The sequence below is a fragment of the Colius striatus genome, chromosome 1 (genome assembly GCF_028858725.1).
Source record: "Colius striatus isolate bColStr4 chromosome 1, bColStr4.1.hap1, whole genome shotgun sequence".
Classification (NCBI taxonomy): Eukaryota; Metazoa; Chordata; class Aves; order Coliiformes; family Coliidae; genus Colius; species Colius striatus.
The window spans coordinates 206,404,748-206,429,002 of record NC_084759.1 but is presented as its reverse complement, the minus strand read 5'-3'; the positions used below and the strand labels follow the sequence as shown (position 1 = coordinate 206,429,002).

General features: G+C 52.9%; 1 protein-coding gene across 8 annotated transcripts in view; it reads left to right on the top strand.

The window, feature by feature from the left end:
• SHANK3 (SH3 and multiple ankyrin repeat domains 3) overlaps nucleotides 1–24,255 on the top strand; it is a 364,468-nt gene that overhangs the window by 37,981 nt on the left and 302,232 nt on the right. For all 8 annotated transcript variants that reach the window (XM_062020288.1, XM_062020289.1, XM_062020290.1 and 5 more), the window contains exon 4: nucleotides 20,776–20,979. In XM_062020288.1, coding sequence (XP_061876272.1) covers nucleotides 20,776–20,979 — 204 coding nt within the window. The remainder of the gene's footprint in view (nucleotides 1–20,775; nucleotides 20,980–24,255) is intronic.

The following is a 24,255-nucleotide window of genomic DNA, read 5'->3' as shown; positions in this document are numbered from 1 at the left end:
CAAAGCATCACGATTCCTCCTTGGAGGCTCTGAGACAGTGGTGGTAGAAGTTCTAAGTGATGGAGAGAGATGAGAAGAAAGGTTTTGCCTGTGGTGACCACGTGTCTGAGCTCGAACTTCTCTCAGTCGCATGAGTTAGATGTTTTCTTCCCTGATTTCCAGCTGGACGTGCTCATTTAACCTGCAAATGGGACCCACGTGCATTTAACATATAAGTAAGACCCACATTTCGTTCTTGTGCAGGCCTCTGGCATCCTTGGATAGCTTGCTGGTGCTTCTGCCGTTCCCTGTCTGATGCCAGAGCCAGCTTTGTGGCAGGACCTGCACGGCAGACCTTGGGTCCCTGTGGGAGCTTCCTCCTGGAGCATTTCTGTGTCCTGTGCTCTGCAGTAACTGCTCCTGTGCTTTCAGCTTTATGAGGCAAGCTGTAGGGCACCAGGTTGTTTCTGTGGCTGGAGAAGTGTGGCTGCACAGCCGTGCGAGGGGCTGGGGTGAGTGTCAGGGGGCTCTGCCTGAGGCTGGGCTGTGCTCCGATCAGAGACCAGCTGCACCTTCCAGACTGGAAATTCTCCTTGCTCTGGTGCTTTTTCTACTTAAAAAGAGAAAACCTCTTTTCCTGTGAAGTCTCTGCTGTTATCTGTCTGATTGCTGCTCTGCTGGCTCCCCATCCCACGAGCCAGCTTTCTGGGCAGAAGGTGGTCGAGGCAGGAGTTGCCATTGCTGCCTGTGGGGTGAACCTGCCACGAAGGAGGTGCTGATGGGGTTGGGGGCCAGGAGACTGGGCAGCTCTGTGGGGCATGGGGAGTTTGCTAGCAAACGAGATGGAGTGTAACTTAGGGTAAGCAAGGCAAGAAGGATGTGGCAGATGCATTTTCCCCATCAAAATGGGTATTTCTCTTGTCTTTCTGAGTTCTGTCCCAGAAGCAGTTGCAGGATTGTAGTTGCCAGAACTTTTGTATCTTGAAGGTCCAGCTGTTGATCCACTCAGGAGCTGAAGGTGTGTTTGTGGCCAACCCAGACAGCGTGGAGTGGATTTCACAGACCCTCAGAGAGAAGGTGGCTGTGAAGTGTCCTGCTCCTGTGTGTGATGAGGAGCTCAGGAGCAGGCACAAGTTTGTGCTATGCACTCCTTTTCAGGAAGGAGACACGAGGGCAGCCCTCCCTTCCCTTCCTGCCTGTGCTTAGAGGGCAAAGTGAACATAATTGAGCCATAATTCTCAGTTACTGGGAAGAAAGCACGGGCCACAGTACGAGCAGCAGGATTGGAGCTTTATATTACAGCTCTCTCCAGGGGAGATTATTTTTATTAAAATCTGGATTGGTGGAAAATTCTGAGATTAACTTCATTTCTAATGTACAGTTCTCTGTGGATCAGCCCAAAAAGAGGCTTCCTGCTGCCTCCAGCTGCCGAGCTGCTGCCGCGTCCGTGCCCGGCAGCGCCGTGACTCGACACGCAGTGTGCTGGAGGTGCCCAGCTCCAAATAAATGTCCTCAGTTATTTATCAGCATTTCCACAAAGGAAAGAGAAGACTTTATACGAAATCTTTGGTGAAAAACCCCACATAAATAATTGGAGCTGCACAGTAAGAATGAGCAGCGCTGCAGACCCGCTTCTTCACAAAGGCTCTGCCAGCTCCGTTTGCAGGCGGGGAGAGCGTGGCATAGCAGACCTGGAGCTGTAAGCTGAGGAAGGAGCTTCTCTGCCTGTGGGGATTTGTTACGACACTGTGGGACTGGGAGGAAAGTTCCTCTTTGCAAGGAGTGCGGGGCCTCCTTGCCAGCAGCATCCCGTGTCCGTGGGACGGGCAGGTGAGCAGCCCTCTCCATGGCAGCCCAGACAGTGACCCGGGGGCTGAGCCCTGCTTGTGCCACTGAGCAGCCTGGAGAAGAGAAGGCTCTGAGAGCATACACAAGTATTTAAAGGTGGAGCATCACTTCTGCTATCGCCAGTGACAGGACAAGGGACAGAAGCTGGAACACAGAAAGTTCCACTTCAACACCAGGAGCAAGTCCTTTGGTGCTGAGGGGAGGGAGCCCTGGCCCAGGCTGCCCAGGGAGGGTGTGGAGGCTCCTCCTGGGGAGGTTTCCAAACCCAGCTGGACACATTCTTGAGCCCCCTGAGTGAGGAGAACCTGCTTGAGCAGGGGCTGGGGCTGCAGCAGCTCTGCAGGGCCCTTCCAGCCCCCAGCATTCAGGGATTCTGTGATCCCATGGGATCAGTGTCAGCACACACAACATCTGCACTCACAGCGGCTGCATGTGCTGAACCACTTCATACTTTGGTCTAAGAGATGCTCTTTGTTGTGAACTGATGCACCAGTAAGGGCTGAAGTTGGTGCATTGCCCTGCCTCACAGCAGTGGGCTTTGGAAGAGCATCCCATGCCAGTGCTGGGGAGGTCAGGGCTGGCTGTGCCATGTGCTGTGGGAACAACAGCTCATGTAGATACAGCCTTGAAGAGCCGGTACCAATGTGCTGTAAGGTGATGGACATCTGCCCTGGGGCACCCAGGGGCTGGCAGCAGGCTGGCAGCAACGTGCTGGGCAGGATCTCCAGAGCTGTGAGCAGATCATAGTGGCTCCCTACCACGGGACTGGCTGCAGGGTGCTGCCGGTGGTGAAATCTACTGACAGTGCATGCCCATGTTTGACCAGGGTGGGGGTGTGCACCTAGTCAGGGTGCTGGCTGTGTCCTCCAAGCCTGTGCAGTGTATTCCTGGTGACTCTGGGGAGGAGGCAGCAGTTGCACCTGCACCATGGAGCCTCCCGAGCTGCAGCTACCCAGCAGTGCCTGGGGATGCAGTGCTGCCTGTCATGTGCTGGGGCCAGGGCTGTGGCTCTGGTCCTGTCCCTGTCCCTGCTCCCTCCTCTGCCCTGTCCCTGCCTCTGCCGTGTGCAGCTGACACAGCTTGTGCTCCTCAGCACCCTCGAGGTGCCTGCAGAGACATCAGGAGTGTCCCTGTCTGAAAAGCTCCCTGATGCCCTTTGGCACTTTGGGTTTCCCTCTGCTGATGGCTTGGTGGTGGCTGTGGGTCTGAGCTGCTGATGGGTGCCTCCTGGGTTCCTGTGAGCGTGTGCCTGCGGTGTTGGGGACTCTGGGGTCTGTTACTGTTGGACCATTCTCTGACCCCACTCCTCTGTTACAAACGCTGCGCTCGTGGGAGGGAGAGGGGGGATCAGCTTCGCCTGCCCTGGGTTCAGCTCACCCAGCGCAGCCTCCTCTCCCTCTGTGCTGTTCATCCCCTCCCTCGGGAAGTTAATTGAGCTGCAATAACGAATTTACGAGGTAACCTTTCACAAAGTACACGCTGCTGGGGTTCTTTGTTGCCCACGTCTCACAGAGCTCGGTGTAATACGCCGGAGCACGCTGTTGGTTTCAGACTACAGCCCTGTCAAGCACGGCTGAGGTGACTCACGATGATTTCTCCCTGGGTCTGGAGGAAGGCTGGGACCTGTGCACGCAGAGAGGGGCTGTCCAAGGCCTTGGTCCGGGGCCACCACCCTGCTGTGTGCTATTCAGCCTGCACCTCTGCCTTTAAAGGGGTTTCTTTCTGCCGTTCCCAGCATCTCTCAGCTTGCAGTTCGAGTTTGTGAATCATACACCTTAGAAATGAATGTCTGAAGGATCATAATTGAAATTCTTTCTTGGTGTCGTGCAGGGAACAAACACAGTGCAAGAAGTTAACGGGAAAAGGCTTTAAGAGGGAGGGACTGCGGCGTGTCTCGTACAGCTCCAGCCCCGCTCTGGCTCTGGCTGCCTCGGCAAGTTGCTGATGCATTTATTCAGGGAGTGTATATTTAAAACCTCGCAGTGTTGTGCATGGGGGTGTGGATGGATGGACCCTGTGAAGGTCCTTGTGCTGCAGTGGGTGAGATTACGTCAAAGGTGAGAGCTTGGCGGTGGGTTGCAACTAATTGTGAGTCTGGAGATGTTCAAGCTCGGGCTTGCCAAATGTCCCTCAGAGGCTGGTTCTGCAGGAGCTTCCCTCCCTTCTCCCCATCTCCCATCATACCTCATCCCAGGTATTTTTATGGCAACGTGGGTTTTTTCTAGAACTTCAGGCCACTTGTTTACTTCTGCTGTCTGCTTCTTGTCAGAGAGAGGAGAGAACAGTGCAGCAGCACGGTCTTCTGTAGGACATACCAGTATATCTGGAGGAAGCAGGCAAGGCTCTCCCAGTCTGAGGGCTGAGTGGTGGGCCTGAAACCCCTTCTGTTTCTGCTGTACCAGTTGACAGTGGACAGTTGCTTTATACCTGGGCAGCCACAGAGGTGTGGATGGCAATGGCAGTGCTGCCTTTGTCAGAAGAACATGGGGTAGCAAGTCTTTGGGGCGATGCCTTGCCTCACCCTGGCCCATGACACGTGGCTGGGATGTAGGAAGAGCTGTGGGGATCAAACTGAGAGCGAGTTCTGAACGTGCAAATGCAGTTTGCCCCGGTGCATCCGGGTGCCTGGCTGTGCCTGTGTCTGCCTCATCCTCCCTGGTCACAGCTCGCCTGTGATGTTTTCTGTGTCCCTGAGACCATGGGCCAGCTGGTGTGAGCTCTGGACCTTGACAGCAAGTATTCCTCGATTCCTGGGCTCCTAAATTTGCAGAGACCCCAGAGGATTTGTCCACAACGTGGTTTATGGGGAGTCACAGCTCACGAAAGAGCAGCGTGGTTGTGGTTCTCCCAGATCCCCTTTACACGGGAGCAGGCTGAGAGTGAAAGCAGGAGCTTTACGCCAGGAGCAGAACACGTTCAGTCCCAGGTTACACAGTCAGCAGGGCAGTTACAAAAGAGGTAACAGCACTGTTTTAGAACAGACCTTGCATTTACATTTTTGCTCTTTCAGCTGCAGGATGCTGAGCTCCCTGCCTGGAAGTATCCAGGTGAAGTATCCAGCGTCCAAGTGACGTGTTTGCAGCACTTTCTGATGCACTTTATTTTCCAAATTAGCTTGTATCTACAGAGTTTCAAAGCTTGTTCCACTGCCTACCCCTGTCCTCTACCGATGAAGGGCCCTCTTCTTGTTGTGAGCTTCATTCAGCTCCTTGTTTCTTTGCAGAGATGCCCAGCAGGATGTGTAAGCATGCTAGAGAAAAGGTGGTGGGAGATGTGGGAGATTACAACATGTTTTAGTGTCCCTGGCTGCTGGGAAGAGGTGTTTTCTGTGCCTGTCTCTTTCTCATCATCTGCTTTCTCTCTGTTGAGGTTCTAGCACGATGCCAGTCCCTGTGCTGTGTTGGTAAGGAAGTTTGTACAGCAGTGGGTACACAGCACGTCCCAGTCCCAGGGCTGGCTGATGCTGAGCTGCAGGATCTGGGCTTTCTGCTGCTACACAACACCTGTGCAGAAACGGACTTCATCAGAGAGCATTAGGCGTTGTGGAGCTCAGTTTGGGTCTCCTTGCAGCTTGTGTCCTTCACCAGGACGACCTGCGAAAGGCTGCTGTGCCTGTTACCACCATGGCCTGTTATCAGAGTGCTGGGCACTGAGCTGCTGTTGCCAGTGGCAGGTTCTGCTGTGCCTCTGCCCATCCCCTTGGGCTGGAGCTGCCCAGGCAAGTTGGAGTCACCCTGAGTGTGCAGCTCCTTGCACAGAGCAGGAGAGCAGCACGGAGCAGGATTGCCCATCCCAAGCTGCAAAGGCTGGATCCCAGGCTTGGAGCCACTACGGTTCCTGTTGGCACAGCAAAGCTTCCTGACAGTCCTGGGCTGCCTGTGGAGATGTGTCTGGCTTCTGTGCTCTGGCTCCCAGTGCCTCACACCTCTTGTGCAGAGCAGCAGGCATGCCCTGCTCCCCTGCCTTTGGACAAAAAGGAACTGTGGCACTGGGAAAAGCCCCTTCTCCTCAGTGGTGCTGGGCAGGATGTTGTGGATTCGCTCCCCTCTCTGCTGGGGCTTTCTGGGGAGAGGCTGCCTGTCCCATGGGCCGTGTGAAGCCTGACAAAGGATTGCAAAGCTGCTGTGTGGCCCTTTGCAGTCCCGTGGTACCAAACCCTGGGCATCCTCAGGGCAGGATCTATGCGCTCACTTGTCCCACAAACGGTCGTGCTGGTGGAGGGGATGAAGCCAGTGTCCTCTCTCCTGTGGGTCTCGTCTCCCAGGGGATCATGAACCTGGAGTGCGTTATCTTCAGGCCTTTACCTTGGTGTTCCGTGCCCATGCCTGAGCTGGCTGCTCGCTCTTGCTGGGTTTTGCTCAAAGAGCACCGTGAGCATTTACCAGCAACTAAAACTAACCGGTGTTCCTTCCCACTGCTACTGCTTGTTTACCAAGGCACAGATTAATTTAGGCAACAGTGCTCCAAATGAAGCTGATCTGGAGCTGGATGGGGGTCATTTCTCTTCCCTTTCTCTTCCCTTTTCAGTGTATTTTTCCACAACATTGTGTTTCTCTTCCCCCCCATCCCTCTTACTCCTGCTAAAGATGTTTCTCATTTGCTGTCTCCTGTGTAGGTCATTATGAGGTTTTGCAACTTGTGTGTTTTCTCTCCTCTGCTGGGTGTGTGAGTGTGTGAAGTTTTACAAAACAGGATTCATTTTTGCTGTCTCATCTTACTGCCTAGAAACGTGTTTCATTTAGTGGTACAACTTGTGACCGTGTATGCTCCATGGCATAGCCTCCTGCTTATTTAGGATGCAAACTTTATTAGTGTCATTTGCTCTTAATATCTTTGCTGTTTCATTGCCCCACATGCCATTCAACCTCATTCCTCCCTTGTAGTCCTTGGCATTATTTATTGTTGCTATTATAGGTGTCTTCAGCCCTCAGCTGGTTTGATGGTGGCATATTCATGACAGTTTTGATTAGCTGAAATGGTGCAAACCAGATGTTATGGAGCAACATTAAACAGTGCCTCTAAAGCATGGCATCTAGTCCATTCCCATGGCCCATAATGTTACAGCAAACTTCTACCAGTCTGTTAAAAGCCATGCCTTTCCAGCTGGTGCTGGTTTTAATCAAGCACTCCAGAACCACTTTTGGCTCAGTTTTGCTGTACACTGCTGGTTCTATAATGTGTCCTGACATTCACAGGTCATTGGCATCGTTAAAGGCTTGGTTGATTAATTAAACAGCCAGATAACCTAGTAAAATCCTCCTCCCTGCTTCTCATTGGCCCTTCATTGTTGCTGCTTAATTGATGGAAATTGGTTGTTTTTATACCCGGGGGAGTGCAGGAGCCCCGAGCAGGGGCTGGGGAGGGTCAGCAGTGAGCCCTCAAGGGCCAGGAGGCCAATGGCATGCTGGGGGCATCCAGCAGAGTGTGGGCAGCAGGGGGAGGGAGGTTGTGCTGCCCCTGTGCTCTGCCCCAGCTGCTGAGGCCTCATGTGCAGGGCTGTGGCCAGTGCTGGGCTGCCCAGCTGCAGAGAGCCAGGGAAGGGCTGCAGAGAGGCCAGTGCAGGGCTGCTGAGATGCTGAGGGGCTGCAAGATGTGTGTGAGGAGGAAAGGCTGCAGCCCTGGGGCTGCTGAGCCTGGGCAACAGAAGCCTGAGCTCAGGGGCATCTCCTCAGTGCTGCTCAGTCCCTGCAGGGTGGGTGTCAGGAGCCTGGGGCCAGGGTTTGGTGTGTGCTGGGCAGGGGCAGCCCAAGGGGCAGCGGGCACAGGCTGGCACACAGGCAGTGCCCCTGGCCCAGGAGGAGCAAGTCCTTTGGTGCTGAGGGGAGGGAGCCCTGGCCCAGGCTGCCCAGGGAGGGTGTGGAGGCTCCTGCTCAAGGTTCCCAACCCCAGCTGGACACGTTCCTGTGCCCCCTGAGCCAGGGGCAGCTGCTGGAGCAGGGGCTGGGGCTGCAGCAGCTCTGCAGGGCCCTGCCAGCCCTGTCATTCAGGGATTCAATGATTCTGTGATTCTAAGGTAGCAGGAGTCTGGGGGCAGGACGTGCTGGGACAGCAGCAGTGTGTGCTTGGGACAGACCTAGACTGCTGCTGTGTGCTCAGAGATGCTCTGCTCTGGTGGGGAGCATTGCTAGTGTGCTGTAACCCAAGTGCAGAATGGGAGGTTGTTAGAGCAGCAGTGTCTGCTTTGTAAAACAAAGGCATTTTCATTCTCTTCCCTTAGCTTTGGCACAATTATTCCATGTAACAAGCTGCTGTAGCTGTTCCAGGAAAAGCAGAGTTGAGGTTGTGCCCCAAGTTGTCCTTGGTGCTGTTGGGGTGAGTGTAGTGGCTCTGGGTGCTGTGCTGATAGAGCTTGGTGGGGTAGCAGCCTGGATCACCTCCTCTTGGGGAGCACACACACCTCTGTTGTGTAGGACTCCCCAGATGGGTGGCTTCTGAGGCAGCTCACCTGCCAGGACCACTGAGTATTCTGAGCAAAACAGAGACTGGGATGAAGAGACTCAGAGACTGCTGAGTAGCTGGGATGAAGGCACCTGCCCCAGGATGGACTTGTCATTGTGAATGAGGGATGTTTGTAGCAGTGTGAAATGATTTGTGAAGTGCTTTGTTCTGAATCACAGGATCTCAGAATGGTTTGGGCTGTAAGTGACTTTACAGGTCATCTCGTCCAACCCCCCTGCAGTGAGCAGAGTCGTCTTCAGGTTGTTCACAGCCACATCCAACCTGACTTTGGGTTTGATAACAAAACCCCTTAGAATTTAAGTAATGCATACTTCCAGTGTTCTCTTTCTCTGTATTTGTTCATGTTTCACACTTCTGTTGAAATCCTCCTTTTCCTCCTTAGTCATGTTGAGGGAAGCTCTGTGTCTCCTCCCTGGAGTTTCTACAGCATTTGTTTAGTTGATATCCTTGTTGTAGTTTGCATTAGACCAGAGCAGATGTATGGATGAGATCCCTTTCGTGGTTAGCAATCATTTTCCTCCTGCTGAGTAGATTTGCTTAGCACCAAGAAGCTGTAATTCCTCTGTGATTGTTAAATGATTGTTGAACCATTTTTAGTCCAGATTCTGATTGGATGGATCCCTTCAGTTCTTGTCTTTTCTTCATGGGGTTGGTTTAGGGTCTTTCCTACTTTATGTCATTATGACAAAAGTGTCTACATCCTGCCTCTCTGGGTTTTATGGTGGGAAGTCTGATATACATTTCCATCTGGACCCAAAGGGCTCTGCAATATTGAAATGCAGCAGCCTGCAAACTCTGCTAATAGAGGCAAAAAACTGGGTAAAACATGGAAGCAAGTCACTCAACATTGGCCCCTCCTAATACTATTTAACTTTCTGTTAACTTTAGCTTGTTTGACAACTTGGGATTCCTTGATACGGCAGAATTTCACTGGGCACAGGGTAGTGCTGTGAACGTGCCCTGCGTGGAGCTGGAGGCTGTGGCTGCCTGAGAACAGCCAGGCCCTCGGGTTGCTGCTGGGAGGCTGCCAAGGCTCTGCATGTTGGACAAATACTGGCTGAATTGATCATCAGGGGAGTGGTTAATAAATTTATCAACGTTGTCATTATGGTTTTTAATGAAAAGCCCGTGAGTGGAGGAGCACGGCCTCTTCCAGCAGCGGCTGGCTCGCCAGCTGGCTCTGCAGCCAGCAGCTCTGCTGGGATGCTCCTCCGCTGGGGGGGAAGGCAACGGGGGTGGCAGCCCCCGGACAAGCAGAAAGGGCTGCTGTGACAGCACCGGAGCTGGGACCCCCCGCCACAGCAGCTCCTTAGCTGAGGCCTCGGTGGTGGCAGACGGGGCCGTGCCAGCCTGGGCACCACGCAGCTCACCCTGGCACGGGCCCTGGCCAGCGCCTGGGGTCAGGGGAGGCAGGAGGTGAGACAAGGAGCAAAGCGAACTCACAGCCTAAAGTACTGGGGAAGTGTCTCAAAGCAATGGATCAGCAGGTGAGTGCTGCAGCCAACCTGATTGAACACAACAAGCCAGCAGGGGATTGCTGAAGGGATTTTAAGTGTGGAGCAGAGGAGCAGGGAGTAGTAACCTGCGTCTTCTTTTCACTCCAAACAGTTATTACACCAGGAAAGGAGCAAGGAGGAGCTATGGAAGCCGTCTCTAGCGAAAGGCTTACTGTAGTGCAGAGAGCTAAAGTCATTGAACCTGTCTGTGGTGCAGTAGTTGTGCTGTTGATGGGAAACAGGAACGTTTAGCATCTGGAAAAGAACTTCTAGTGAGATTTAACCACTGTGTTTTCAGAAGACCATGTCTCCCTCATCTGTTTTAATTCTTTACTAAGAGAGAATGGATCTTAGAGAGGTGTCTGGTGGGATTTACCAAAACTTTGAAGTAGCCTGATGGGAATGCTGCTGAAAGGGCAGTGGAAGGTGCATGTGGAGAGCAGAAGAGCCTCCTGCACTGAGTGCCAGGCAGAGATCAGGGTGGGAAAGCACAGACAAATGATGAATTCCTGTCTTCAGGGGAGGTTTGCAGGCTGCTGAGAGACAGGAACAAAACACCTCAGAGTCTGTGGCTTTGATCAGAGTATTAATTAGGTGGAAGAACATAGCAAACAAGCAGATGTGAGTGTGGGAGCACCGGGACAGATTGGGGGTCCATCAGGATCCTGTTGGGAATGACAGGTAGAGCTGTGGCGTCTGGAGGGGTGCCAACAGACGCTGGAGAGGTGAGGAGGTGGACAGGCACATGGTAACACCTCCTCAGGGAACTCTTCCAGCCTGAATCAGCAGTTGGCTTAGGGGCTCCCTGGGCTGCAGGTGGGTTACCTGATAACCCCCATCTCATGTGTCTTCCAGGAAGCTGTAGTATAATATTTTGAATGCACATCACCCTTTTGTGCTGGTGAAAAAGGAAGCTGCAGGGAACTTGTAGCCTCTCAGCCTCACCTTGGTCCCTGGGAAGCTGATGGTACAAATCCCCTTGGAAGTCCTGGCACATGAAAGATGGAAGGTGGTTTGGAACAGCTAGCATGGGTTTACCCAAGTTAAATCACTCCCAACCAAACCAATTGCTTTACCAATGAGGTGTTTGCCTCTGAATGAAGGGAGGACAGGAAATATTGTCAGCCCCAGGCTTAGAGAGGTCTCCTGCAGCACCTTATTGCAAAAGGAGACAGGGATGGTCTGGGCAGGGGGATGATGAGGTAGGTGTAAAGCTGAATGGACCACCAGGCTCAAAGGGTGGTGATGGGCTACTGGAGTCCAGCCTGTGGCTGGTTTAAGCCCGTTCCTCGGGGATGGGCACTGAGCTGGTCCCTTCGTCAACTGCTCTGCAGTGAACACACATTGGGTAGTAAGGAACTATCAATTCTTTGTCCTGCTTTGACTCTACTTAATTTCACTTTATACCCTCCCAAGTTTTGTTCTGAAGGAGACTTCATTGCTGGTGGGTGAGAGTTGGTGTAATTTAACAGGAACAGTGCAATTGTAACAAGGTGCATGTGGAGTCTGAAGAGCAAAGGAGAGGAATCCAGCCACAAACTCAGGCTGGTTGTTGAGACCTCGAGGCAGACGGGGTGTAGGTTAATGTGAGATGGGAGAAGCTGTAGCTTTTGAGAAAAGAGTGGCAGTAAACTATAATGCAAGAGTTATCGCTGCAATTAGAGTCAGATCTGGGTAGGGTGCCCCATCTGGGCTAAGCCCCGTGCCCGGTGATGCACACCGTGCTGATCTGTGGTTACGACTCTGCAAGTGAAGGTACCTGGGAGACCAATTTGGAGCCGACTGACAGGGCCCGGTGGCTTACTGCTGGGAAGATCAGTGTGAGTGTGTCTAATGAAGGAGTCCTATCTGTCACATTGTCTTGCTGTGTTTGCATCAGTTCCCCAGGAGATAACGCCTGTTTATCTTTCCCACACCACTTTTGGTTTCCTCACGTTCCTTCTCAGTCTTCTCTCTCCTGTCCTGAAGAGTATTGTCTATTTAATTGAGCCTCACGTTCCATCTTGTCTCCTTTTCCACTTCTGGTGTGGCCTTTCTGACAGAGGACGGGGCTGCAGGTGTCCCTGGGGACACGGGCACGTGGGGGCTTGGGCAGTGGTGTGGTGGCGCTGAGTGTTGCTGTGCTGGGCTCGCGGGGCTGGTGGCCACAGCTCGCACCCTGCCATCGGTACCGTGGGATTGGTTCCTGTGTTCTGCATCCCTTTGGCTCTCTCAGGCCCTTCTGCTGCTTTTGCAGTTGGGTCTCAGCTTTACTAAGTCGGGTACCTTAGTTGTTGGCTCACAGTTCACCTTCCCAGACAGTGCCAGAGCTGTGGGCAGCACAGGCAGTGGGTGAATCCTGTGGGACCCTGCCATGAGAAGTGCTTGGTTGTGCCTGCCCCACATCTCCTTATCAGCCCTTCCCTCTCCCCCCTGGGAAGGAAAGCTGTTGAGCTGCACAAAGCTATCTGACAGGTCAGGCCCAGAGAGGAGGTTCAGGGAGACCTAATCAGCTGCACAAGCATAACAACCCCAATGGATAAGGATCAGTGCTGATGATGCAAGAGAAGGGGCATTGAACAGAGAGACAGAACTCCTCCAGTGCCTGTGCAACAGGCAAAACTGAATGTAGCAACACTGGAAAGGGATTTGGGGTTTAACATGAGAAGTTTCTTCCCTGCTGAGGTGAGGGAGCCCTGGCAGGGGCTGCCCAGATGGGCTGTGCAGTCTCATCTCTGCAGCCATTCCAGCCCAGCTGCACAGTCCCTGTGTGCCCTGCTCTAGGTGCTGCTGCTCTGGCAGGGGGTTGCACTGGATGAGCTTCCCAGCTCCCTCCCAGCCCTTCAGATCCTGTGATAAGGATCATAAAGATCCATAAGGACTTAAACTGACATTAACCTCTGAGTTTGTTCATTAGCAGCCTGACCCATAAAGATCTTACGGATCAGTCCTTATGGATCCTGTTGTCAGGATGTGTTAGAAGCGACTGCTTCACAACATGCCCGGTACGAAAATGCAGAGGCAGGAGTAAATACATTACCCCTGCTGACCATCTTTTCCTGTGACTAAAAGCAGTGGTGGGGTTATGGGTACAGTTGTGAACATGTGGCACAAATAAGAGCTCAGAAAAGCCCTGCTGGGACAAAGCCGTGGTCCCTCTGACCCCGCGTTCGCTGCAGCACCGGCCAAGGGACGGGCTCATGGAGGGATGCACAAAGTCTGGCCACTTCAGCAGTCCTCTAGGGGCTGCATCCCCGTCTTCTCATCCATTGCTGTGCACACATGTAGAGCAGGTTACACCTGGGCCCACAGAAATAAATTATCTTTCAATTCATTCCAACGCAGAGTCCGAGGTAACTGAGGTCTAGAGAACAGGGAACTGTGTCCTGGAGAGGACGTGGGGTCTGGCTGCCTGGAAGGAATGGAGTGGTCAAAGTAAGCTGAACCCAAACTGCCACATGCTTTAGTGGAAAGTGCTAATGTGGTGCCTAGAGATGGAAGCAAAGGGATGATGAGTTGAAGCGAGGAGAATATTTGATAGCTGTGTGTGTCAGCTGGGAAGCAGATGCTGGAATATTGCCTCTGGCTCTGACTCTGCACTTTGAAAAAATGTATTTAAAATTAAAGAGGGTGCTGAAAAGAGCAACAGAAATTATGTGAGATTTGGAGAAAATGCAGTACAGTTTATGAACATCACACCAGCCTCTTCTGCTCACCCTCAGCAAGACTGAGAAGTGACAGCGCTAAATGGGACTACCAGGGTAGCAAGAAGCTGGGTGCTGAAGAGCTGTTCAGTGTCACACAGAAAGGCACAACAAGACAAGATGATCGTATTGGAAGCTTAAACAAGGGGAATCAAATGAGAAGTGAGACCTTTTTCTCATGGAGGATGAGTGTTTGCTTGCTAATTTATCGCAGGGGGGAGCGTGGTTTTCATCCTGTGATGTCTTTAGATTCAAGTTGGATGCTTCTCAGGAAGCTGTTAGCCCAGTTCCAGTCCTTCAGCTCCACAGCTGCACTCTGCTCTTCTCGCTGGTTGCTCCCATTCTCTACTCAAACTGCATTTCATTTGCTGCTTTATCCTCAGAGGATCTGCATCTCTTTTGCATGTGCTTATTAGGACCTATCTGTCCAACTAGCGTGTCTCAGTCTCGGTGCTGGATGGACAGAAGATCTTATTCCCTCCTCTGTGTGGCTCTTTTTTCCAGACCTAGCTAGAGCTAAAACTTTCCAGGTCCTTGGTCAGTCCTGAGTTATGTGGCTGTGGCTTTGTTGTTGCGATGAGCCAAGCAGGAAACATTCCCAGGCCTCTGAAGGTAACAGCTGTCTCTTTAACCTGGCTTAGGCTCTTTGGTGGGGTCAGCTTGATTTACAAGCCCAACTCTTTTGCATTTCCCCTTGTGCTGCCTTTTGTGTGTGAAGAGTTCAGCAGTTGGGTGAAGCTGGTTGGTGACAGTGCTCTTCAGCCCTCCCCACGCAGGTGGCTAATAATAAAGCTGCTGTAGCTCTGTGTGAGAGGGAGGTTTTGCCTGAACCAGTCACTTGGAGGTAATCAGGAGCTGAATCTCTTTAAACATTCATTTCAAGCTGCATTTGTGTCAGAGGCAGCTGCTCCTCCGAGAGCTCTGGCTGGTGGGACTGTGGGATGGTGCTGGTTGTCACTGTCAGTTCTGCTGTGGAGTGGTAATAAAGGGGCTCTTGGGCTCTTATGCTTTAAATGGAAGTAACTGGATGGCTTCCTATCCCAGGCACTGGATTGTGGGGAGCGATACAGCAGGCAGCAATGTCCTTCTAGACTGGCTCATAAGCAGCAGCTGTTTTCATGGAAAACCCAAGGAGCCAAAGTATTTTTGTTATCTACAGCACATAACTGCAAGAAGGGCTTGTGCACTGGGCACTTTCCTGCTGGGAGCTGAGAACCTCCCTTCTGCACTTTATCTTGTTTCCTTTTGGTGGAGGCAGCTTCTCCCAGCGCAGTGTTTAGCACAGCGGATGGCAGGGCCAGAGCTTTCCTCAGGAGATGATCTCAGCTCAATTCCTGTTGTTTCGCCAGCATACACATCTTGCTGTCCAAGCTGGTCTCAGTTTCCCTTTTGCCAGCCTCCACAGAAAGCTTACACTGGTTTCTCCTTACCCCCCACTGAAATGCAGAGTGGTGGTTGTTCTGCCCCTGCAGAGCCCAGCTCCTTCCCTGGGCAGTGGTCCTGAAGGGGAACAAGCTGCAAGGGTGGTGTTCAGCCTGTCCCACGTCCCTGGCTGGGGGCCACTGGGACGTGGGGGCTGCTGCCGCCTGCCCAGCCTCTGCCCCACGGGGCTGGTGCTGCTTCTGGGGGGTCGCTGGTGGGAGAGCTCTGGGGCATTCCTGGTCAGGGCTGTCCTGTGGCTGGGATGTGAGCGAGGCCAGGAGGGTCCTGTGGGATTTCAAACGCTGCAGGGGATCAGACTTCTGTCCCAGAGGGCAGAAGGAGCTTGCTGCTGAAACTGCTGCTCAAGGGAACAGGCATTTAATGAGCGACTGGGGAGGAGAAAAATGAATAATCAGAGCAAACCAAACATACTCTTTTAAAGAAAGGTGAACAAGTTACCTGGGCTTGGTTGCTTTATACATAATGTCTGTCCTGTACCTTGGTCCCAGTCCTGTTGTTACAAGCACTGGCTGGGTGCTGCAGAGCCCCACACTCCTGCAGGACCCTCTGCTCTGCTGCCACGTTCAGATGGGCTGCGTTTGTCCTGAGCAGGCTGCTCAGTGCCTCTGGTCACCTTTGTCTTCTTTCCCTTTACCTTTTTCCGGTTGCTGTTGTTTCCTGAAGGACAGGGCCACCAGACCTACGCGTGATGCAGAAGATCTGGATGTGCTGCCAATTCACGAGTGTCACAGCAGCCCTTTTACATCACTTAGATCCCAAGGGACTCTGCTGGTAACCTCCTGTGTCAGGAAACCTGCCTGGTTGACCTTCACCTTTGTTTACTGTCTTTGTTGGTTAGGGATCCAGAAGAATGCTTTGTTACTGTAGTGTATGGCAGCGAGGGACGTTGCTGAGGTGTTGGTGGGCAGACCAGCCTTGCTCTGGTTGGCATGGCTTTGCTCTGGGCTCTCCTGGTAGCTGTGAGGTGACTCCACAGCCAATATGCAGATGTTCAGCCCTGTAAATGTCCTGTCTGTGTTGCTGGGACAAAGGACAGGCCTTTGGGCCAGGGGCAGGGCAGGATGGAGCCGCTGCTGGGTGTTGGAGCTGCTGGGTGTCAGTGTCTGCCTGTGCTCTGCCTGTGCTGCCGGGAGGGTTTGCAGGGTGCAGGGCAGAGCACAGCCCGCTGCCATGGTGCTCTCACAGCTGGTAGGGTGTGCATCTAAGGGGCAGCTTCTATTCCCTGTCCATCAGCCGCTGTGGGGGTGACCAGCCAGGAGCCCGTCCCGCAGCTGTGCCTCTGATGGCTCTGATGGCTCCCCGGCCTCACCCGCTGCCAGCGGCTCCCCTCTTCCTCTGCCCTTGTTGGTGCCTTCAGCACCGCTGTCATTTTGGACCTGCTGTGACAAGGTTGTGCTCTTTTCCGTTCCCAGTCAGGCAACTCCCGTTTTCTGCAGGAAGCCTCTGCCTCTGACAGGTTCCTCTGCTGTGCTCTGGCTGCTCCATCTTTCTGCAGCAGCCTCCGGGAGCCTGTTTGTTCATTTTTTTGCCACACGTTTGCTCAGAGTTTCTAATGTGATGTTATGAAATACACTCCCTGCTGCCTGCAAGCACATTACCTTTTCAGCTGCTGCTTTTTAATTTCCTTTCAACTCTTCTCATTTGTGTGCTCCTCCATGAAGTATTTTTGGCTTTTTTACTCTTAAGGGATTGTTGAATGTGAGCTCTTCATTGTCATTATTGCAGGGCGGCTCTTGAATAGATCTTATCTGTCAGCCTGTGTGTTGCTGAGGATTGAATCTGAAGCTCTGAGCTCTTTCTTCCTCCAGGAAGGAATCTGTGCTGTCTAAAAGTTGAGAAGCTGTAGCGTTTTACTTCAGGAGTTATTTCTAAGTCTTTGTTGTGATCAGAGCTTGTAATTGTGTGGAAGAAATTATCACTTGTAACTGCAAATCAGAGCCAGCAACTTGTTCTGCAAGCTGCTCGCAGCCAGCCCTCCTCTGAGCCCACCTGCCCCTCCGGGAGCTGCCCTGCAGGGTGGGCTCTGAGGGCACTGGCCACGCTGATGGGCACATGGGGCTGGTGCTGGCCATGCTGATGTGCACATGGGGCTGGTGCTGGCCACGCTGATGGGCACATGGGGCTGGTGCTGGCCACGCTGATGTGCACATGGGGCTGGTGCTGGCCACGCTGATGGGCACATGGGGCTGGTGCTGGCCACGCTGATGGGCACATGGGGCTGGTGCTGGCCATGCTGATGTGCAAATGGGGCTGGTGCTGGCCATGCTGATGGGCACATGGGGCTGGTGCTGGCCATGCTGGTGGGCACATGGGGCTGGTGCTGGCCATAGTGATGGGCACATGGGGCTGGTGCTGGCCACGCTGATGGGCACATGGGGCTGGTGCTGGCCACGCTGATGGGCACATGGGGCTGGTGCTGGCCACGCTGATGGGTACATGGGGCTGGTGCTGGCCACGCTGATGGGTACATGGGGCTGGTGCTGGCCATGCTGGTGTGCAAATGGGGCTGGTGCTGGCCATACAGATGAGCACATGGGGCTGGTGCTGGCCATGCTGATGGGCACATGGGGCTGGTGCTGGCCATAGTGATGGGTACATGGGGCTGGTGCTGGCCACACTGGCTGGCACATGGAGCTGTGATGTTGTGGTGTGAGCCCCACAGAGTTGCCTCCTGCCTCCTCAAAATCCCTCCCGGATCTTCTGGGGACTGACACCAGGACTAGGACTGAGCCTCTAGTTTCAGGAGAGCATCACCAGGAAGAGGCAGAGAGCTTTCCATTCCCTTCCCTGCAGGTTCAGGACTGTAGGAGGCATTTTGGTTCCTGTTGGCTTGGACGCCCAGCCCTCAGGGTGGAAGCCCCTCACACACCCACTGTGAGCTGCTGTGAAGTGCTGTCTCTGGGGATCTCTCTGTGAGGTGGTGGCAGGTGCCCCACACTGTCCAAGCTCAGCCCTTCTTCCTGCTGGGGGTGGGATCAGAGCCTGGTACAGCATCTGCAGCTCAGGCAGCCAAGCCTTGCTCTGCCCTGCATCAGCCCAGTGCCAGTGTGGCAGCTGCCAGGGCTGAGCTGCTGTGCAGGGGTCAGAGCAGAGCAACGCTCCTCCCAGGTGTAAAACCGAGGAGCCCTCACTGCTGTGGCTCCTGGAGCAAAGGGACCCCTGTGCCCCCATGCACAAAGCAGCTTTCTGCTAATCCCTGTGGCAGTTAAGGCTGCACAAAGATATCTCATGCAGCCCTCTGGCAGGGGTTTGTGGGATTAGCCTCATGTGTTGGGATTGCTCCCAGAGTGCCTGTGCTACCTCGTGGAGTGGAATGAGCAAGTTTAGCTGCAGGATCTCTGATATGAGAAAGTCATTAATACCTGCAACAGTGTTTGACGAAACAGGGTCATAAGAGATGTTTAAGTAGCTGGATTATGCCCACAAAGGGCTGTGCAGTGTTTTGACCTCACAGCTGAAGTAGGTCTTTCCTTTCTTCTGGTTTCTGGCACAGGTTGAAGACAGAAAGAGACACAGAGAGGGGCTGAAGTTTTCCCTCTTAAATGAGAAACGTTAATAGTCCCCAGAGTGTGTCTCTGCAGTATAAAGTTTGGTCTAACCTTCACTAAGTTGCTTATGCCAGGACCTTTCTTCCACCAGCACTTGCACTTGTGCACACGTGTGTGCACGTGGCTGCTTCTTCCCCATTAGCTGCCTGTTTTCATTCAGAACAACGTAATTAGTTGCTGGGGAAGAGTCCCAGAGGATAAATAAACCTGTAGGAAGAGACATGCAGCGTTCCTTTTTTATTTATGGGTCTCTGAAAGAATAATGCATCTTCTGCTCCTGTGTGAGGGCTGAGGAGGAGCAGAGCCGGCGGTTCCCAGGGCTTTGAGCTCCTGGTTTCACAGACCAGCAGCTGGCTGTGTGCCTCAGACCTGCAGCTGGACAAGCCAGAGTTGACAAGCAGGTTGGGTCACTGATAGGACTGGTGATGAAATGATTAACACTGACCTCTGTTTGCAGTACAAATGCACACTGCCAGGGCAAGGGACCACGAAAATGAGCTGTAACATCAGCTTGGTGGCTGTGTCTCACCCGGTGGCTGTTCCCAGTGGTGGGGTGCAGCTGGAACCGTGCAGGGCCTTGGCAGGGCCATGGGCTTCTCTCTGGGCAAAGAATCACATCATGGTGGGGTTGGAAGGGACCTTTAGAGCTCATCCAGTGCAACCCCCTGCAGAAGCAGCTCCCACCCAGATCAGGTCACACAGGAACGTGTCCAGGGGGGTTCTGAAGCCCCCCAAGGAAGGAGCCTCCACACCCTCCCTGGGCAGCCTGGGCCAGGGCTCCCTCACTCCAACACTGACACAGTTTGTCCTGATGCTTCAATGGAACTGGTTGTGTTCCAGCTTCATCCCATCACCCCTTGTCCTGTTGCTAGGTACAAAGCTGTTTGATTTTTTTCAAGCAGTGCCTGTTTAATTGACAGACACAGAAAGATGTGTCTGATTGAGGGGAGACAGGGCCAAAACATGCCCTGGAGTTAAATTTGGAAGTGGGGCTGAAGGGATGAGTGAGGATGTGTGATTACCTCTGGTGCCTGGGGTGAGTGTCCTTCTGGTGCAGGGGGATGTGAGGTGATGGTGGCAGGAGCTTTGGTGCTGCTGAGCATGTGGAGAAGGTGGGGATTGGGTCCATCTACCTGTGTGGGAATGGAAATGGTCTGTGCTCAGGTCTGAGCTCTTCAGCACCTTCATGGACAAAACGTGCTGCTGTCTGGATCCAGGCTGCTCCCTTGGACATGGCGTGGCAAGGGTGGTGATGTGGTCTGGGGCAGTAAGAGGGTGGGCAGAAGCATGGAGTGCCTCTGTGTGATGAGGGAGCAGGACTCGACTGGGAGGGGAGCACTGCACAGACAGGGACCAGGGTGCTGTTCACTTTACCTCCCAGCACGAAAATCAGGAGCATTCGACAGGGCTGACAGACTGTGGCTTTGAAAGGAAGTGCTGAAGGAAGACTAAATGCTGTCTTCTCCTCCCACAGACTGGAGGAGAAGGGGAAACAAACCAGGGGGAAAACAAAGTGATGTGAGCAAGGAAAGGTTGAGGGCCAAAATGCAAAACCAGGGAGCTGGGAGGGGAAGTGGTGGCTGCTGGCTGGGACAGGCTGTTTTGAGCCTCAGCCTTGGGGCATGGCATCCTCTGCCTTGCTGCTCTTTGCCTACAGGAGCCTGTGCCCAGCACCACAGCCCTGGCCCTGCAGCCAGCTGGGTGTGTGGCAGCAGGGAGTGCAGCTGTAGGAAACACAGCCTGGAGATGATGGGCAATAAATGTTTGATGACTTGGGTCCTGAGGAGGGAGGGAAACTTGCTTACGGTGCCAGGGAAGCCTGCTGCAGTCAGAGGGTGAGATGGGCAAGTGTGGGGACGCAGAGGGCTCCTCTCCCATCCTCCTGCTGGGAAGACCTTGCTGGGTGCCTCCAGCTCCTGGCTCCTGGTGCTGCTGTTCATCCTTCCTTTGCACACCTATGGTGTGTGTGGTGAAGTCAATGACTCTTCACACCCTATTGGGGATTTTTAAGTGAAATTTTGCTATTATACTGTTATTAGGCCATAAAATATTCTTTGACATGTCTCATATTTTAGAGGATGTTATAACATACAGGGTTGAAGTCTGCCCTGAACCCCATAAGATACCTTAGGGGGTGTCTGCTATATCCCATCCTTCTCTAACTCCTTTTTTGCCCCCATCCCAAAATCCACTGACAGGGAGAATACTGCATCTTCCCCATTCTGTCCTTCCCCGTGCTCTTACTGTGCCTGGGTGCAGCAGTGGGGGACAGGCCCCTGGTGATGCTCGTGTCTGACTGCCCTCTCTGTCTCCCCACAGAAGTGTCTGCGGCTGAATCCGGACGTTCCCGTGTGGGTGTCCAAGCAGCGCATCCTCTGCACGTTGAACCACAGCCTGAAGGATGTTCTCAACTACGGGCTCTTCCAGCCAGCCTTCAACGGCAGGGCTGGCAAGTTCCTGGATGAGGAGCGCCTGCTGAGGGAGTACCCCCTCAATCCAGACACTCCTGTCCCCTACTTGGAGGTGGGAATCTCTCTTTGTTTCTCCCATTTGTGTGTATGTCTTCGCCTGCCTGTGCATAGACACCGATGCACACGTCTGCATGTGCACAGGAGGATGTGAGGCTTCTGTGATCCTTCCACCGTCCTCTCTAGGCACCACAGACATTAATGCACCCTGTTCCCCTTCCCTTTATTTTCTTCTCTCTGCTTGATTCCCTTCCAGGAGTGAAGGCACAGAAATTCATGTGGGTGTGTGTTTACTCACGGAGAATCCACTGAGGGGAAGCTGAGGCAAGTGCCTCGGAGCTTCAGTTGCTCGTGACTCTGTCGCATCTGCCCCGGGAAACACTTCCCAGGGCCCTGACCCTGCTGATAGAGATCTCTTTTGTTTTTGCTAGTGGTGCATAACTGTCATGGGCAATTGCAGTGACAGAAGGAAAGTCAATCCTGTAGGTACAGAGGGGAAAGTCAGAGAGAGGTCTTGGAATCTGAGGCTGGAGGGATCGGGTTTGATATTTGACTTACTGTAGAGACTGGAATGCAACTGTGTGCTCTGACGGCAAATGACTGTCCCTGCATGGACCTCATTTGTGTGATGAGGATAATCTATACTGTTTTCTGTTCCAGATAATTAACTAGAGCAGAAATTAACTGAATGAGCTCGGTGCTTATAATCACTATAGGCTTTGCCTGAGGCTGGGATCCAGATTATCCCACGTAGCTGTTGATTCTGAGGTGACCTGCAGCTTTTCTTGGGCTCCATTGACTGCCTGTCATGGGACTCTAGCTACCTGCACGTGGGCTTCCAAATATAGGCACCTGGTGCTATAATTTACCCACAAAGTCTATTTAGAAGGCATTACACGCTTAAGCTGCACGAGCTGTGCCGGACGCGAGCGTGAGCGCTGCTGCTGTCACTAATCCCGACTCACTTGGACAGAAAATGCAGCACAATTTCACAGCAAACGTAACGCTTAATGTAGACAAAAGCGTTTGGAACAGCGTTGGGAGTGCTTGCAAATAACCCTGCGAGGTAGTAAACCCATTACACAGGCTTTAGCGCTTTGTTTTTGTGTAACCCAGCGTGATGCCCACGCTTAGTGTCGTAGCACACACATCTGAAAGCAGCCCTGACACGGGTGTTTGTTGTGTGTCATCCCAGTTCTTCCTCACTTGGTACCAGTGGCAACTGAGCACTGGGGAATCCAATTGGAAAAATACAGAGTCTATTTACAGGACATAAATCCTGGGCTGGTACCACTGAGGGTTCCTGAACCCCGAGAGAAAAGTCAGCCCTCAGGGCTGCATATGAAGGTAATCACATAAACGAGGGAGTTTTGCATATGAAAAAATGGCATTAAAAGCAGGTATCTGCAGTAGTTCCCTGGAGAGATGGGATGCTGCCTCTGTGCTGTGCCAGGGAGAGCTGTAGCTACTCCAGATTCCTTTATCAGGGTGGAGGAGCAGCTGTGAGTGATCAGCAACTTGGAGTCCACCTGCCCATCTGCTGAGGTCCAGGCACCCTCCTCTGCGTTTGAGGGCTTTGCCTGTGCCCCATATTGTCTGACTGCTTGTTATCTGCTGTGAGAAGCTTATTGTGTCCTTCTTAACGAGGTATTATTTTGTTTGCATGCCAGACAGACCATTGTGTTCTCACCATTATTATTCATCAGGCATTCATCATGGGCCTTGTATGTTTGGATGAGATTTGGCCATTCCAGTGCCTGACACTGGCAGCATCTGCGAAGGATGACATCAGTGGGCAAGACAATTGTTACCTTGGGGTGATTAAAGAAAGGAAAAAGTTGTGTGAGAAAACATCTGCCTAGTTGTACAAGTTTGTGATAGGCTGCAAATGTGCTGATATTTTGCCAGTGCTGAAAAGTAAGTGGGATGAGCTTGGCAACTGCAGCCCAAAGAGATAATCTGGTGCCAGCTGTGGCTGAAATAATGCAGTGTTGGTGGAGGATTGAGTTCACACCAACTCAGAATCTCAGAATACACTTTATGCCTTGGAAAAAAAGGGCTACTCAAACAAATGCAATTCCAGCCTTTAAGGAAATTGTAACTCTGCTCCATAAAGGTAACTACACAAAGGCAGCAGCCACTCAGGGGGGCTTGGTGTTGTTCTGCCTGATGCTCAGGTTGAGGATTAGCACCACAAACCATCAGTGGGACACGTGCCACTGGCTCACAGAGCAATGGCAAAAAGCAGTTGTCAGTGTGGTCATCCCTGCACATTGCTAGTGGGGTTTCTTAGGAACCAACATCAAACTTGATGTGGTTACCCCAGGGATCTGTGTTAAGGGTAAATCAGTGCTGGTGAGGTGGAGTTACACAAAGGTTGTCAGAGGGTGTAACAGTGTGGACTGCACTGTAATCCAGTGAGTGGGGGTCCCATCGAAGGCTGCTGTGAGGGACGAGACCTGCAGGGACGAGGGTTGCTTGCAAAGGAGGGACTCTCCTTGTGGAGAACAAAACTTTCTTGAAGGAAATTTGTGAGCCCTTTGACCAAGAAGCCTGACAGCAAGTGTCAGTGTGATGCTGTGGCTCACCCTGCAATCCTTCAGGCTGCACCCTGAGCTGTAGCCAGCTGGATGTGGCAGTGATTGGCCAAGAAGCCAATGGCAGCCTGGGGGCAGCAAGAAGAGTGTGGGCAGCAGGTCAAGGGAGGTTCTGCTCACCCTCTGCTCTGCCCTGCTGAGGCCTCATCTGGAGTCCTGTGTCCAGTTCTGGGCTCCTCAGCTCAAGAGGGACAGGGAACTGCTGGAGAGAGGCCAGTGCAGGGACACCAAGATGATCAGGGCACTGGAGCATCTTTCATATGAGGAAAGGCTGTGGGACCTGGGGCTGTTTAGTCTGGAGCAGAGGAGACTGAGGGGGGAGCTCATTAACATCTATAAATATCTAAAGGGTGGGTGTCAGGAGGTTGGGACATCCCTCTTTTCTATAGTAGATAGTAACAGGACAAGGGGTGATGGGATGAAGCTGCAACACAAACAGTTCCACTTAAACATAAGAAAAACCTGTGTCAGTGTTTCAGTGAGGGAGCCCTGGCCCAGGCTGCCCAGGGAGGGTGTGGAGGCTCCTTCCTTGGGGGGCTTCAGAACCCCCCTGGACACGTTCCTGTGTGACCTGATCTGGGTGGGAGCTGCTTCTGCAGGGGGTTGGGCTGGATGAGCTCTAAAGGTCCCTTCCAGCCCCACTATCCTATGATTCTATGACTGGGGTGGAGGAGGTTGGCATTGGAGCAGTGTGTGGGCTACTGTCAGTGTACTTGAAAGGACGTTGGGAGGAG